This window comes from Ostrinia nubilalis, chromosome 7 (assembly GCF_963855985.1).
Source record: "Ostrinia nubilalis chromosome 7, ilOstNubi1.1, whole genome shotgun sequence".
Classification (NCBI taxonomy): Eukaryota; Metazoa; Arthropoda; class Insecta; order Lepidoptera; family Crambidae; genus Ostrinia; species Ostrinia nubilalis.
The window spans coordinates 8648704-8664662 of NC_087094.1; the positions used below are offsets into that span (position 1 = coordinate 8648704).

At 35.9% G+C, this 15959-nt stretch overlaps 1 protein-coding gene across 1 annotated transcript; it reads right to left on the minus strand.

Moving 5' to 3' along the window:
- Nucleotides 1-13787: 13787 nt before the first annotated feature.
- LOC135073597 (putative nuclease HARBI1) lies at nt 13788-15558 on the minus strand. The gene is made up of 5 exons (XM_063967761.1): nt 15036-15558; nt 14684-14965; nt 14142-14529; nt 13928-14061; nt 13788-13838 (listed from the first exon to the last, which is right to left on the minus strand). Exons 1-4 carry the CDS (start codon nt 15288-15290, stop codon nt 13931-13933), a joined length of 1056 nt encoding a protein of 351 aa, XP_063823831.1. The 5' UTR covers nt 15291-15558; the 3' UTR covers nt 13788-13838; nt 13928-13930.
- Between the last annotated feature and the right edge of the window lie 401 nt (nt 15559-15959).

Here is a 15959-nt window from a genome sequence, read left to right on the forward strand (position 1 = left end):
GATCTGGTGAAGGTTGTAGGAGGTGCCTGGATGCGGGCGGCGCAGGACCGGTTGTTGTGGAAATCCTTGGGGGAAGACCTTTGTCCAGCAGTGGACGTCATTCGGCTAAAACGAACGAACGATGATTGAAAAAAAAAACCTAACTGCGTAAAAATGAACAGAAAAAGATAGAAACAAGACAACTTGTTCACAAATGCAGACGTAGGCATCATCAGTGACTAAATGTTTTGTTGGTGATGTGTATTTGATGCCTCCAACTGCATTTGTGAACACTTAGTTGTCTTGTTTCTATCTCTTCTCTTCGTTTTATTAATGAATACTCGAATGCAACCTCTACTTACATCAGGTTTCAATGTTAAAATTGTCAAGTTACAATAATATTACTGTCGTGTTTATTCTTAAATGTACCTTACAACATACACGACATTCCATACTGTGAAATTTCATCATTGTAAGGTACAGTCAAGCTCGTTTTTTTAATGTAAGGGACATGCTATCTTTTAAACTACCCATTTTTCGAAAATTTGGCGTTTATATTATGAAAGAACAGAAAATTCTAAGAAACTTTGCCATAGAAACTATTTAAATCGTAACATCACATAAAAAGATATTGAGGTATAAAGAAAAACAAAATCGTTTTTTGGCTCTCCTGAAAAGTCGTGTTTTGTCCCTTACAGTAATTGATATTTCCACTATCGATATTGACTTGGCCATCGCATGAAAACACGTGTAAATTAAATTATTTAGTGCGATGGCCAAGTCAATAATTTATGTAAAACGTTAAAGATTTCCTGGCCTGGACTTGGTATTACATGGATCTCACAACTTTTTACCGTAGAACAACTGAGTTGCGAGACTTGGTTTTTTTTGACAAGTATTGTTTTTGATGGGATTCAGTTTACAGTAACAACATCAATCGATCGCATTTGTTTTAAGTTTTTTTTTAGTTTTCCAAACGAGATGTCCGTTTGCCACTTAAGAAACCAAGTAAAACATTAAAATTTAATACTGCTTTGTGAACATAGTTTCTTAAAGTTATTTTGTGACGTAGTGTTAACTACCTGTGATGACTTGAGCTGGAGTGGCCGGTGGTGGAGCTGGACATAGGCGAGCGAGCTGGGTAGGTGCCTGCGCCGCCTTCTGACATCACGAATTCTGCAACAAACAATAATGCTTATGTTTAATTGGCGATTATCACCTGGAAGCGATGATGATTTTGTTAAGATTGATGTCATTTAAAATATGACAGTCGTCATCGACTTCGTCGGAGCTTTTCGCTCACTTTCGAATTAACTTGGAAATATGTAAATCACGTAGAAAATATAAGAAGCAAGTGCTGAAACATTACCTATATATTTTTGTATTGCTTTAAGAACCAATTAATAGGTGATTGTAATGCAGTATGGTTTTAATTTATTATTTCAAGAATAGACAGTAACAAATTCAGGTAGGTACTTGCTATGAACGCTTCAAGCCTATTTTAAAAATTGTTGCAACACCTATAATCTTCACAAAGTATTAGTAGTTTCTATCCCAAACCATAACAAACAACGTGAGTTTAAAAACAGGGCCTGGCGCCCAATGTCCAGCGGGCGACCAACTATCAATCCTTCTGTCAGCCATCGACAGCGTTTGTTTGCGCTCACATTTTGTCTCAGCGTTCCTCTTCGCTATATTTGCGCCAGCGCGCCGCCGATCAATCTGCCCACTGTGCTGTGAGTATGATGGATAGTGGGCCAAAACCTAGAGGATTGTGCTCTTCTGTGAAAATTTTTGGATGGTCTAATACGAAAGTTACATTTAGTAGTTCATGTCCAATTAGTTTTGCCTTGAGTTATAATAATACTTAAAGGAATAATATATTTTATTTTAAATTGGAAAACTATTTCAGAGAACAAAACATAATTGAATGTTACTTCTAGTAGTGTTGATTTTCATAGCTAGTATTTAACTATCACTCAGTCAGTATTTAGAAATTCCAATAATAAATTAACAGATGCGAACTTAGGAAATAATTGAATAGCTAAACATTTTGCAAAAAATGTTATCGTGTTTAAAATGTTGTTACTATAAGCACAGCTATAAGACTCAAATTGTTATTATAAGTTTTGAAGTAGATAGAAATAAAATATTTTAAGCTTAATTTACCTCAAATTTAATTTAAAAACGACTGGCTAGTAGTTCTCAGCATAAATCAGTAGACAATGTAGCGTAAAACGATCCTGCTTGCTATCGACCCATGTCCACTGCGCCCATAAGTTGGTGGAGCTGGCCACGTCCTCACCGTGACAAGACACCATATATTTTATTGACCGCCATTCTTTACGCGAAGAGAGCCTTTTTATTTCCGATGTCGTCATTGCTCCTAATGAATTATTTATTTCAGTTGCTGTTGCCCTAGACTGATGTTTATTTGAAGCGCTGAAATGCCGTGTCGAGATTTGTTGCTGTAAAAATGCCGTTATGTGACAACACTTCGGTGATTGTTATGCAGCTTTAATACGTTTTGTAATGTGAAAATAAGGGGTGCATATAAAATAGTGTGTCACAGAGGCTTTCCAATAATGCTGAGTGGCACAGTACACTATTATCTACTACTAGCTGACCCGGCGAACTTTGTTCCGCCTTAATGGCAATAAATAAGCAGACTTTTTTTTATTTCGAACGGGATAGAAAGTATCCTATGTCCTTCTCCTGGCTCTAAACTACCTCCCTGACAATTTTCAGCTAAATCGGTTCAGCCGTTCTTGAGTTATAAGTGGAGTAACTAACACGACTTTCTTTTATATACAGGGTGACTGGAACTCAACCCGCCATAGCTAATACGCGTATAGAGGAGGTCATTTGCTAATTATTGAACCTTACTTTCTATGTCTAAAGTTTTATAGTTTAGGAGATATGTGTACAACCCTACGATAGCGAGGTGTGCATGGGAAAATGAAAGCTATTTTACAGGCAATAGCATCGTTTATTGAGATTCAAAGCTAAGCTATAGTTGAACCTAGCTGAACCTAGCTGAACCTTGGTGGGCATACATTTCCAGGGGGTATATAAAGCCAGGAAAAAAACAAATGTTAGCGCGAGCTAAAGGAGCACAGCGCCATCTGTTATCCCAAATATAAACTATGTTTTACTTACCCATTGTTCTTGGTGGACTTGCTTTTCACTTGACACTCAAACTTATACATACCGCCCACCAAAAACAATTTACAACATTGTTTTTCCATAAATGTTAAGACTGTTCAAATTTGATTTACAAATTACCCGCCTGACTTTACCTAAATATTTCCCTAACTTAACTAATGCCGCCCACCGTGAAAAAATACAATACAATGTTTTGCTTAGATGTAACACCTTAAATTAGAATAACTATACAACCCATGAACATTTTAACCTAGTATTACATCCGTATCCTTACCGAAAAATCAAATTAAATCCATAAAAAAATAAATCATTCCCATACATGTGAAAAACATAAATGTTAGCATAAACAATTACAATACGACTTTCCTTTAAAACCATATTATATCTACATACATACAATTAGTTTTAATTTGTCAAAATTCACAACTTGGGAACCGATCTTTGCTTTGTAAGTGACAACCCTCGTGATTTCATTAGCCCTAGACGTTTTCCGTGATTTTACCTACCGATTAACCTACGCACTAACCAAAATGCTCCACAACCTTTGCAACATCTTTTGGGTGTCTACCCTACGAGAACTTAAATGAAGATAATGTACTTACAAAATATAAAAACCAAAGTTGTAAACCAAGCCCGTTCCGCTAAACTTAACTACGGAAAGCCGCGATAAAAACCTGTGTAGTAAGATCAATTTTAGTGCCCCCAAGAAAACTACACGAGTTCCCAGCCCGTTACGGTAAGTAACCCATTCTTTATTTACATCAGCAAGAACTTGTTTGAACCGATCTAAACCCGTTAACCTAAATAATCGAACAGTCTTGCCTCTGATAATATTTCCATTTTTGTTACAGATTCCCTTAGCTCCTAGAGATTCACCGATTATCTAAATCATTTTGTTTCTGATCCCAGGTAAGTCCGTCCCTGTCCCTTCACTATTTTATTTAAAACTTCATCTTTGTTCTACTTCTACATTTTCTTGATACAAATCCTCCTTTCATTAGTAGTTCATTCATTCCCTTGTAAATTTCTACCGCTTCTTCTACTTTGTCACAACCTGTCATACGATCATCTTGAAATACTGGATCTTTCATCATCAAATCATTTATCGTTATCCCATCCTTTCCTTTACATGAACTGTCGCACACAACCCGTACTCGTGTGCTGTCCCTATCTTCCTGTCTTTTTACCGTGTTCCTATACAACTCTTCACCTTTCATTTCTTCCTCATTCATCCACCTTTCATTCCTTTCCTTCTGCTCGTTCTTCAATTTCCTAACTCTCTCCAAAGTCTTATTATGATCAACCAGTGAATGCATCACTACCATGCTATTCGACTGCTTCCTTAAATCAGTTACCGTACCCGAAATTATCCATCCTAAACTGGTAGCTTGTGCAATTATTCCACCCGGTATACTCTTCCTAAACCCGTCTTGCAGAACCTGCCCGTACACATCCGCGCCTAATAACATGTCGATTTTGTTGGGTGTATGGTATTCAGGATCAGCCAAGATAATCCCTGTTAAGTCTAAACCTTTCAAATTAACAACTTTTTTAACTGGAAGACAAGATGTAATTTTACTCAACACGTAAGCCTTAACCGAGAGTTTGATTTTAGGATCGACCCGTGATTGCAAATTGATGACAACCGTAGAATTTGTGATAACCTTTTTGTTCCCACCCAAACCTGATACAACGTTCTTTGCCCTTGACTTTTTTAATCCCAATAATCGTACCGTTGATTCGGTTACAAATGACGCCTGCGACCCTTGATCTAACAAAGCGCGTACCGATTGCCGTGTCCCGTTGTTAGCCTCAACCTTCACCACAGCTGTAGCTAACAATACCTGTTTACCCGTTTCCGCCGAAAAACAAGAAGTGATGTTTCCCTCCCCACTTACTGCCTGTTCAGTAAGTGTGCCACCGACTACTGCTGCTGACGACCCTTGCTCCCTATCCTCACCTGACCTTCCCGATCTTCCCGTAATTTTGTTTTTTGTTTCAGATGAAGCTGATGAAGAACCCGCCAGATGCATCAAAGTATTATGGAGTCTCCCACAGATCTTGCAACGTGTTGTGATTTTACAATCCCGTGCCGAATGACCCAACCCCAAACAATTGAAGCATAACCGTTTTTGCCGCACAAAATCACGACGATCATCAACCCTTACTTTCATGAATTGTGAGCAATAATTTATTTTATGTTCCTGTCCACAATAAATACAATTTTGTTTTAAAACATGAAAAATTTTTAATTTCCCCTGATTGTTGTCAACCTGTACATTTCTATGATATTTATTTGGTTCTATGAACTCTAAAGCCCTGTATCTTTGTGTAATAAAACATTTAAACTGTTCATATGTTGGCAAATAATCACTACCCACATTACTACTGACATGTAACTCCCATTGTTTTTTAGTTTCCGGATCTAACTTCAACGACAAAATGTGTATTACCAATATATCCCAGTTACTGACATCAATATTTAAATTCCTTAACCCATCCAGACAATCGGTTGTTGTGTCAATCAAATCCTTCAAACCTGAAGATACTTCGCTACTGAGATTTCTTTGACTCAGCAACCGTTTGATTATACAATTTGACATGTACTTTTTATTGTTGAACCGCTCATTTAGCAGAGTCCAGGCGCGCACATAATTATCAGCCGACACTGGAATCTGTCGAATGAGTTGCTCAGCTTCCCCCGTTACATAACCTTTCAAATAATGAAGCTTTTCCACATTACCCAAACTATCATTACCATGAATCAAAGACGTGAACATATCTTTGAAAGTTTGCCATTCGGAATATTTTCCTGAGAACTGAGGAATACAGATTTTTGGCAGCTTCACTGTATTACTATTACCATTACTAGCCGTTACAATTACTGGTTTCCCCGATTCTGATGACACTGGTGGACTCAACTTACTTAATGCAAACCTCAACACACTCTTAAACTCTATGTAAGTGTCCTCAGTGTTTTCAAAGATATCCTCATCAGCATAGAGTTTGTAAAGTTCATTGTCAGAGTCGGCTTGCCTTACTATTGCCGCGTGATTATTGATGAAACTTTCCCATTTTTGTTCGAGATTTTCCAACCGAGTCTGACAGTAAGCTTCACTTAACCTCTCCTTTGGAAATTTCTTGAAATTAACTAGTCCCCTTGAAATTTGACTTCTGACATCTGATTGTAATCTTATTAATTCCTCCATTATTGCGCAAAAAGTTAAAGTCCAAAATGTTCCAATAGACTTTACAAAATTATTCTAAGTCTTAAAAATTTTCACAAAATTATTCTAAGTGTTTGAACTTAATTAAATCCTGATTGAAATCCGGCATGGATTCCCCGTTCCCTCGTTTTTCTTAAAATTATTCTAAGTCCTAAACTAAATTCTACAAATTTTTCTAAGTCCCAATTTTCTTCAAATTTTTTAAGTCCCCAAAGTTAATTGAATTTACTAAGTCCCGTGACACTTGATCCAAATCTTCAAACACAACACTATTTCCCGTTACATAGATATTTGACCCAGTGTTGCCAACCCAAATTTTAGAAAATTGGTAGATTATGTGCCAATTGTTGGTAGAAGTTGGTAGAATGTAAAATGCAAAATTGGTAGATCTACCACCTCAACTCAGAAAAAAAATTAAGATTCATAAAACCATGGAATAGAAAGTCGCCTTTCACACATGCTACATGCTTTAAACTATTTGCATGTTTATTTAAAATAAATCTTCCACCGGCACACTTTAGATCACACATATGATTTACAATAAAAATATAGGTACTTCACCCTTAGTACTTTCTTGAAGCCAACCTGCAAATTCCTTATCTTTCTACCATAATTTTGAATATTTTTGGTCATAGTGCCTTTTTCTTTGTTTTCGTGGCGGAGTTCCTAACCTAGAACTCCGTGTCTCGCTTTCGGTGCTATCAGAATCCATTATTAAAAAGAAATACATGCCACGCAACCGCTAATTAATGCAAGCACCGTTTAAACGGAGTTTTCGAGGAGCAAAGAAAATATTAATTAAAATCACTTTAATTCGCAACATAGCAAGCTTAACACACACACACACACACACACACACACACACACACACACACACACACACACACACACACACACACACACAGATCATCACAGATGAGAGAGAAATAAATAATTACCACAGACTTTTTTATAAATTTGGCTTCACACGTTTGGGCCACAGACTAAGTAGTAAGAAGAGAACAGGGTGGCTAATTATTGTCGGGTTATAGACGCGACATTGTGGTGATATGTGAAAATTAAAAAAATAGGTAGATTTTAGGTCTAAGGTGGTAGATAGGTAGACTGAAGTGAAAAGTGGTAGATCTACCAAATAGTTGGTAAATATGGCATCACTGATTTGACCGTACTCACAGTTTTCCCGCACTTTTCACCTCACTACCGACTCCCGCCGGCACCACACCTTCCCGAAGCCGCACGCCGTAACACGTGCTGCTGCTGCAGCGCGCCGCCGCTCCGACTGCGCCGCTGCTGATGATGCAGCGTCTCCTCGTAGACGCCGCTCCGATGTGGGCTGGACCCGATGAACCGACTGCGCCACGTGCAGTCGCCGTAGACACCAGATGGACGGACGACCCACCGTCGTCGTCCACTACGGTGATGCGCTCCAACCAGGAACGCTGAAACCGGAGACAGTACTATTATAGTACATCCGACTCGTAAGGACCATGTACAACCCTACGATAGCGAGGTGTGCATGGGAAAATGAAAGCTATTTTACAGGCAATAGCATCGTTTATTGAGATTCAAAGCTAAGCTATAGTTGAACCTAGCTGAACCTAGCTGAACCTTGGTGGGCATACATTTCCAGGGGGTATATAAAGCCAGGAAAAAAACAAATGTTAGCGCGAGCTAAAGGAGCACAGCGCCATCTGTTATCCCAAATATAAACTATGTTTTACTTACCCATTGTTCTTGGTGGACTTGCTTTTCACTTGACACTCAAACTTATACAATATGTCAATTTTTATACTTTTTTCAGATTTTTCCGAAATTTGACCTAAAAACAGCTTAAATTTTTTTCTCGCGTAATTTCAACAGTTTTTTTTATTAGATATTAATATCGAATATGTCTTTATTCAAATAAAATAGATTTCTGATCCAGATAATGATTGAATAACTAGTTACGAGCCGCCAAAGTCTAACAAAAGTACAAACCACGAAAAAAAATCGTACTTCGAATTCGATTAAAAAAAAAACTAATGGTGATAATGGATTGCCAATAATCTTAAAAATATCTCTAGCTTCTCTTCTTTCCAATGATATATCACACGTTGTAATTAGATATTGAAATTAGTCAAAAATTCAAAGTTTATCGAAGAAAATGGAGTAATAATACAAAAATTATCCATACAAAGCTGATTTTGAATTTTTTTTAAATCTTTTCTTCATAATGTGATTATTATTTTAAATTAATTTTTCAAAAAACACACAAAAATAGTTATGAAAAGGAGTATAGCAGAAAATATGAGATGTTTGAAGAAACTTTGTATGGATAATTTTCGTATTATTACTCCATTTTCTTCCATAAACTTTGAATTTTTAATAAATTTCAATATCTACTTACTACGTGTGATATATCGATATATATATATATTGGAAAGAAGAGAAGGTAAAGATATTTTTAAGATCATTGGCAATCCATTATCACCATTAGTTTTTTTATAAATCGAATTCGAACTTGAATTTTTTATCGTGGTTTGTACTTTTGTTAAACTTTGGCGGCTCGTAACTAGTTATTCAATCATTATCTGGATCTGAAATTTATTTTATTTGACTAAAGGTTTATTCGATATTAGTATCAAATAAAAAAATCGGTTAAAATCAAGCGAGAAAAAAAAATTAACATATCTCCTAAACTATGAAACTTTAGTCATAGAAAGTAAGGTTCAATAATTAGCAAATGACCTCCTCTATACGCGTATTAGCTATGGCGGGTTCAGTTCCAGTCACCCTGTATATAGATTTACAGTGGTAAAAAAATCACCAGAGTCCAATTGAATTTGATCCTTATAAAATAATGTAGAGTCAAAAACAAATCGCTTAAAATACCGTAGGAATATTCCGGAATGTGATACCTATCTGTTTCGCTGAAGCAAAGTTAGATAATCATATTCCGTGATCCAAAAGTTGAGAGTGATTGTAATGTTGCGCGATGGTTTAATTTGTGACAAATGTTCCCGAGCGGGGTGTGCCACGGCAAAGACTACTACGTAGAGCGATTTCGATATATTCATCCTCATTTGTCTCTTTTCTTCCCCCAGTTACTTTAACACGAGTGAGAGAGACAGTTAGAGACGGAGTTATGCAAATCCAGAGTAGTTCGAGAATAGACCTCCAGGACCCAGCCCTTGCTACTCGACCGTCCAAATTCCGTAAATTATAACTTCCCGTATTCCGTTTTGTTTATCATCTTGCAAATGTATCGCAGGTCTTCCGCTTGTGTAATATGTAAATACGCAACTGAGGAGGAAGGAACGAAAACAAATCTGGAGGTTCCTCTTTATTTATTAAGAAATGTTTTGTTATTAGCTTTTACTTCTCTGAATTGTAATTGGGAAAGCGTTTGAGCAGGCTTAGATTAATTAAACGGGTATGTGATATGGCATGATTTCTTATGTACAGAAATATCCGATATAATTACTTCAGAGGATTACAAATGTGCCTAGTAACACGTTGGTTACATTACCTACCTGCGTACCTGTATCATATTTTCATATAAACGAGCTCTTTTGATGAGTGTAATGGTTGTTCATATAAAAGAAGAATTACGTTTAATCAGAAACACGAGCTCATGTCGAGAATACCCTTAACCTAGTACCACGTTAATTATGGTAATGAAAATTATTTTCATACAAGTACCTATTCAAAGATTTATTTTCATACATTTCTAGTAACTAATGATTCTAAGAAAAAGATCTCAAATCCCCGAGATTTTGGGTAATATACCCGACATTTCAACCGTGCGGCCTATTATTTCATTTGAGACTGGTAGCCTACTTTACCCGTAATCCGGGGAGAATTTGTGCCGGGGCATTTAAAATGGGAAAACTTACGTTACACTATCTCATCTCAGAAATTTTATAATCGACGGTAAATGAAAATTGATCGTCGCTAACTAAGATAAGTTTCCAAAGTTCTGACGGAATGAAAGTGGATCCGGCGACGGCGAAGCGCGACGCTGCTAACAAAATTGTTTCTCGCTGATTTAGTTCGCGCTAAGTAATTATGGTGCTGATGAGGAAAATAGCGTGTACTACGCTGAAATATTATTGGCTTTAGATGACCTTTTATACGGTAAAACAAAAGGAACTACTGTTAAAGCAACTAGATTTTTTAGACATTCTTCTAAAAATATTTTCAACATTACTGATTTTTTATTAAAGTAAAATAACAGGGCTACTTTATTGTGAGAAAAAATTTATCTAAGTAATAAATAAAAAATATTCAGTTACACGAATAATAAAATGAATGCATTTTGATTTATCTTGTAAAATAAGTCGTGTCTAATATTAAAAGCAGTTCAGAAATGTTTTCCACAATTAACCTACGCAACATAAACACGAGAAAGTGACGCTAAATAATAAATTAGACACAAAGTTTGCGAAAACTTGGCACAATCTTCAAAGGCCCGTAAACGAGATCAAGTAATTTAAGCCGAAATAAGCAAAATTACTCTGGCATTGTCGGCTTCTCAACAGCGTTACGGAAAACTGTTCCCGCAAGTACTTCCTCAAAATTAAATTTAATATTGTAACATGATTAACCGTTGTTACGATAAAAACTGAGATGTTGGAATGAAGTTTTTGTATAATTTGTATGGAAATCCCGTAGTGCTTTGGGGCAAAGCTGATGTCCGTCCTTTCTTTGGTATGCAGGGCGTGGGGCAAGAGGAAAATTAAGGTAGGCCGCAACGGACATGTGGACTTTGATTCCATGCCGATTTTGTGCGTAAAAAAGCGGCCTCCTCATATGGTATTCATAAAGGCCCTTCGCGCAAGACACTTTACGGAGAAGCATTTTGTGGGGCATTTGTACATGTACCTACATTTGTGTACGTTTTGTTTCTTAATGGATTTGAAAGGACAGTTAATTATTTATTTATATGAGTTTCTAGAATAAATGAAAAACATCTTTTCTTACCCTATGAGGACACAGTTCCGGGAAGGACATTAAACTTTATTATTCACATGATTATAATAATAGATCTACAAAAGGCATGTTTGACTTACGAAACAGGAAAGTTGTTAAGAAAAAATATAAAAGAGGAAATTTTGGTGCAACGTAATCGTTGAAGCACGACCGCTTCTTGTGTGAGCACAATTTGTGCACCATAAATATTAAGCCATTAAATTACTTGCAATAAAAGTCAAAACACGAGATTGATGATGCTGAATTATTGCGTAACACTAACGGTCTTATTCATAATAAAATGCTAATATAGGTTTAAAACCTACATTAGCTAAAACGTTTGATAGGCTTAAAACACTCTTATAAACCTCTGATAAAAAACGTTATTCATAATCGTTTATAAACCTTTGATAGCTAAAACAGAGTTTAATATTTTCTTTCCACAGACTATACAAAAAGAATGAACGAAAACAGCTTTTTTGGTGATTTAACTTGATGGACCATGTAAAATCATAGACAAATCGCAGAAAAAAAAAACAAAAAATTGGCAGCTGTGACGTTTTACTTACTGACATTGACATTTGGCACGAAAATTTAATAAAGTTTTCGGTTTTTTCGATCAACTCCCAAGTTTTATCAAACTTTTATAAAACTTGGGATTGTATGTTCTGGATTCTGTACCTCTTACCCTGTACTCTGCAATAAGCTCTTACGACGACCCGGCTAGTTACATCGGATACTAATTATGTCCATGACGAAGGAGAACAGACCGCCTAAAAGGCAACGATCAGAAAACTGGTTGGAGGAAGATAAGGTAGTACTTATTTTTAGCCTGATAAAGTGCCTACTAATTTTTGTAGCATGGTTTTATTTATGTTTGACGCCTAGTGTTTGCTTTTCAGTATTTGCTGAAAGAGTTGGTGAAAGAAAGAGTAAATGCAATCGAAAATAAAAATACAGACACTAACACGAATAAACGGAAGGTTGCGGCTTGGGCTGATTTACAAACAACGTTGGTACATCTTTTGATTTCTGCCTTCAATATAAAATTTTGCCTTTACCTGTAATTCAAAATCCTGTCATTTCTTTTTCAGGTTTAATTCAATGTGCGCTGGTATGAACCGCTCCATTACCCAGTTAAAATCGCAATGGAGCCTCATAAAAATCAGTGCGAAGAAAGACAAGACCATTGCTAGGCAGGCTCAAATTAAAACTGGCGGTGGTCCACCATTATCAGTGCCTGACGATAGGGCTGATGATATAGCATCTTGGTTGCCCAATGAATTTGTAGTCGATGTTAACAGATTTGACTCGGACTCAAATAAAAGTGAATTAATTAACATTCAAGAGGAGGAATCAACTCAAAATACGCAAGATCAGGAATTGATAAATAATGAAGAAATCCAATATGAATTGGTGGTACTTGATGAAGAAATAGAAGATACACATGCTTGTACTACTAAAGGCATATTGGAAGATAAAGAAAATAAAAAAGTAGAGGCAAAAGAAAATAAAGCAAAACCTAATTTTAAAGCACCAGCAATCAAAAAAAAAAGGAAACTGTTAAACAAAGAAGGCTTAATTGATTTAAGCAAAGTTAGGATTTCCGAAATTGCAGAAACAGAATCAAAATGCCGGATTGAACTGCATGAAGTTCAAATGGAAAACGAACGGAAGAAAGGGAGAAACTTGGATCTTGAGCATCAATTATTACAGGAAAAACTTAAATATTACACTCACATTAATAAAGAATAATAAGTCTTTTGATGTTAAAGTTTTTCAAGTACTAACAGATTCTAAATAATAAGTTAGTTCCTCCCTTACTTCTGTTTGTTTTTAATTTGTATTTTATGCAGTTCCAATCCGCATTTTGATTGTGTTTCTGCAATATATTTAGACGGCTATGAATATGTTTACTAGTCATAACTTAATAAGAGTTTGAGATTACTATTAACTAGCTGTTGCCCACGACTCCGCCTGCGTAGACTACTATTTCTGTAACCTACAGGATCTGTGCATTTTTCCAGGATAAAAAGAAGCCTATATGTTATTCGAGACTATATAATCTATCTGTTTTAGCAATTTATTTGTTTATAAGAATTGAACTGTGATTTTTAGTAAGTAAGTTTAATAATTGTACTTAAATTAGTGATATAAAGTAAATACACATATGCCTAGTCACAAACATTCGCCTTTATAATAATAGTGTAAATTATGGTTATTTTGTTTTAAATGTAGAAGGTTGATAACCTCCGAATAGAAACGTTTATACTTAAGCAATTTCTTTGTTTTAAAGAATTGAACTGTGATTTTTAATAAGTAAGTTTGTTGAAACTAATTGTACTTAAATTAGTGATATAAAGTAATTTGTTTTGAATTTTTGCAGAATAATTGCTTTTTTAAAGAGAACTACAGGTTTTGTTTTTGTGATAGTAACAAATTGGACTGAAAATTGAAATACAGGTATTTTTCAATCAAATATTCTTTTTATTTTCATTAAGATGCCAGGAACAGTATCTGAAAAATTAAAATACAACATTTTCATGAACTCAAATGACATTACATAAAAGTAAATCGTTGGAATTTATCAAAATGTATTTTAGTACCATTCAAAAATGTTGATTTATAAAATTTTGTAGTATCAACTGCGACCTACGCCTCAACAATGAAGGTCGGTTGTCGTGAACACTGTTCTCCGTCGAAAGTTGCGGAGTTACAGGGACCTGCTCCATATGTTGTTCTGAAAAATATTATGAATTTGTCAACATTTTGTCATAAAGATTTGTATTCCTTATGTACAGTCAAATTGATAACATTTACCTAACAATGTGTCATTCATATCAATGGCTATATTATGTAATACAGCCAATGCTATGATCACAGCTTTTCCATTTTGGAGGCTTACTGGTAAGCCATGGAGTAGGCATTGGAACCGCTGCTTCCACACCCCAAAACACCTTTCAACAGTGTTCCTAGTTGAGATGTGAGCATTATTGTATGCTTCTTCTTCTGGACGACTAGGCCTTAAAATAGGTGTAAATAGATATGGCAGAAGAGGGTAGCCCGAATCGCCAATAAGGCGTCCTCTAAACTGCCTATCCTCAAATCGTTGTTTTATATTGCTCTCCATAAAAATTCGACTGTCATGTGTACTGCCTCGCCATCTAGCCACTATATCCATTATTTTGAGGTCAGCATCACAGACAACCTAAAATAAAAAAAACAGTATCCTGTAGGTAATCCATCCAATAATATAGTGTTGAATGTTGCTAAAATTTAGATCATACAAAGTAAAAATTATAGACATTATTAAAACAAATCTTTCTCTGTTGTAAACTGTATAAAATCAAAATATATTTTACCTGAACATTCAGGGAATAATAGCCTTTTCTATTAATATAGTACTGGGCCATGTCACCTCCGGTTTTTTTAATTTTAATGTGGGTGCAATCTATGGCTCCTATCACCCCAGGAAAATTTTTAATTGCTCTAAATTTGGCACTAATTCTTTCCTGCTCTCCTATAGTGATAGGCATTTTGATGAAGGAATTTGCCTTATTCGCGATTGCATGCGCGACTCTGGCGCATATCCGGCTCACTGTCGGCTGACTTAGGCCATGGAGGTCACCAGCATCATCTTGTACCTGAAAATGTATGAAAATAATTATAGCAGCCACGACAAAGGGATAAAATAAAACACTTTTTTGTGCTTACCTCACGACGTCCCCAACATCTTATGGCCACTAAAACTTGCAGTTCAGGACACGTGCCACCACCTCTAGCGCTCTGAACCAGATCATCTTCCACCAAATCTATGATGGTGCGCACTGTGTCCTTATTGAACCTATATTTTATTTTAAAATTTAGGTCCCGCAAATCGAATGGGTTGCTTCGTTGGCGGTAGAGCTTTCTACGTCGCGCTGGGTCGGCATTATTGGCTAAATGCACAATTGCATTTATAGCATTCATTTTCACAAGCAAGGATCACAGCAAGGATATTTTGAATAAATAAACCAACGAAGTGACATTCATATGAAATGACATTTATAAAAGTTAGGTTAAAATAGGTTTATTAGAGCTTTAAACAAGGCCCGAGCTCTCGATAACTTATCACACAGTTATAAGAGGATTTTAGCGCTAAATGACGATTATGAATAACAATTTTTATCAAACGTTTTATAAACCTCTAATAAGCATTTGATAAAATGTGAAAAATGATTATGAATAAGACCGTAAGAATTTAATCTTAACTTAAATGAAGGTGATTCTCTTATAACTTTCCAATACAGTTGCTAATAACGAAACTTGCGGTTAATAGCGTGGAGACGAAGGGAGGGCGGCTTAGGGCTTGGGAAATTTCGAGACAATTCACTGGGAAATCTACCTTTGTGGAACTTCCAACGTATTATGTTCGAGCCTCGTGGAAGTCAGAATAAAAAATAATAGTTCAGCATTGAGAAGCTTAAGATTAATTTAACTTCAAAGGCTGTTTTGATATTTTAGAAAATAAAGGTAGCGATACCATTTACTAAAATTCTAACTAGGTACCTAATATTCGATGAGGGCTACTACCTACCTACCTAACTACTGTATCTAGGGACAGGTTTCAAACCCTATACTACAGATCAGTATTCATAC

Coding starts and splice junctions, on each gene's coding strand:
- LOC135073597 (XM_063967761.1), bottom strand. CDS start 15,290: ATGAATGCTATAAATGCAATTGTGCATTTAGCCAATAATGCCGACCCA. Junction 14,966..15,035: donor GATGTTGGGGACGTCGTGAG/GTAAGCACAAAA, acceptor ATACATTTTCAG/GTACAAGATGATGCTGGTGA. Junction 14,530..14,683: donor ATTATTCCCTGAATGTTCAG/GTAAAATATATT, acceptor TTTTTATTTTAG/GTTGTCTGTGATGCTGACCT.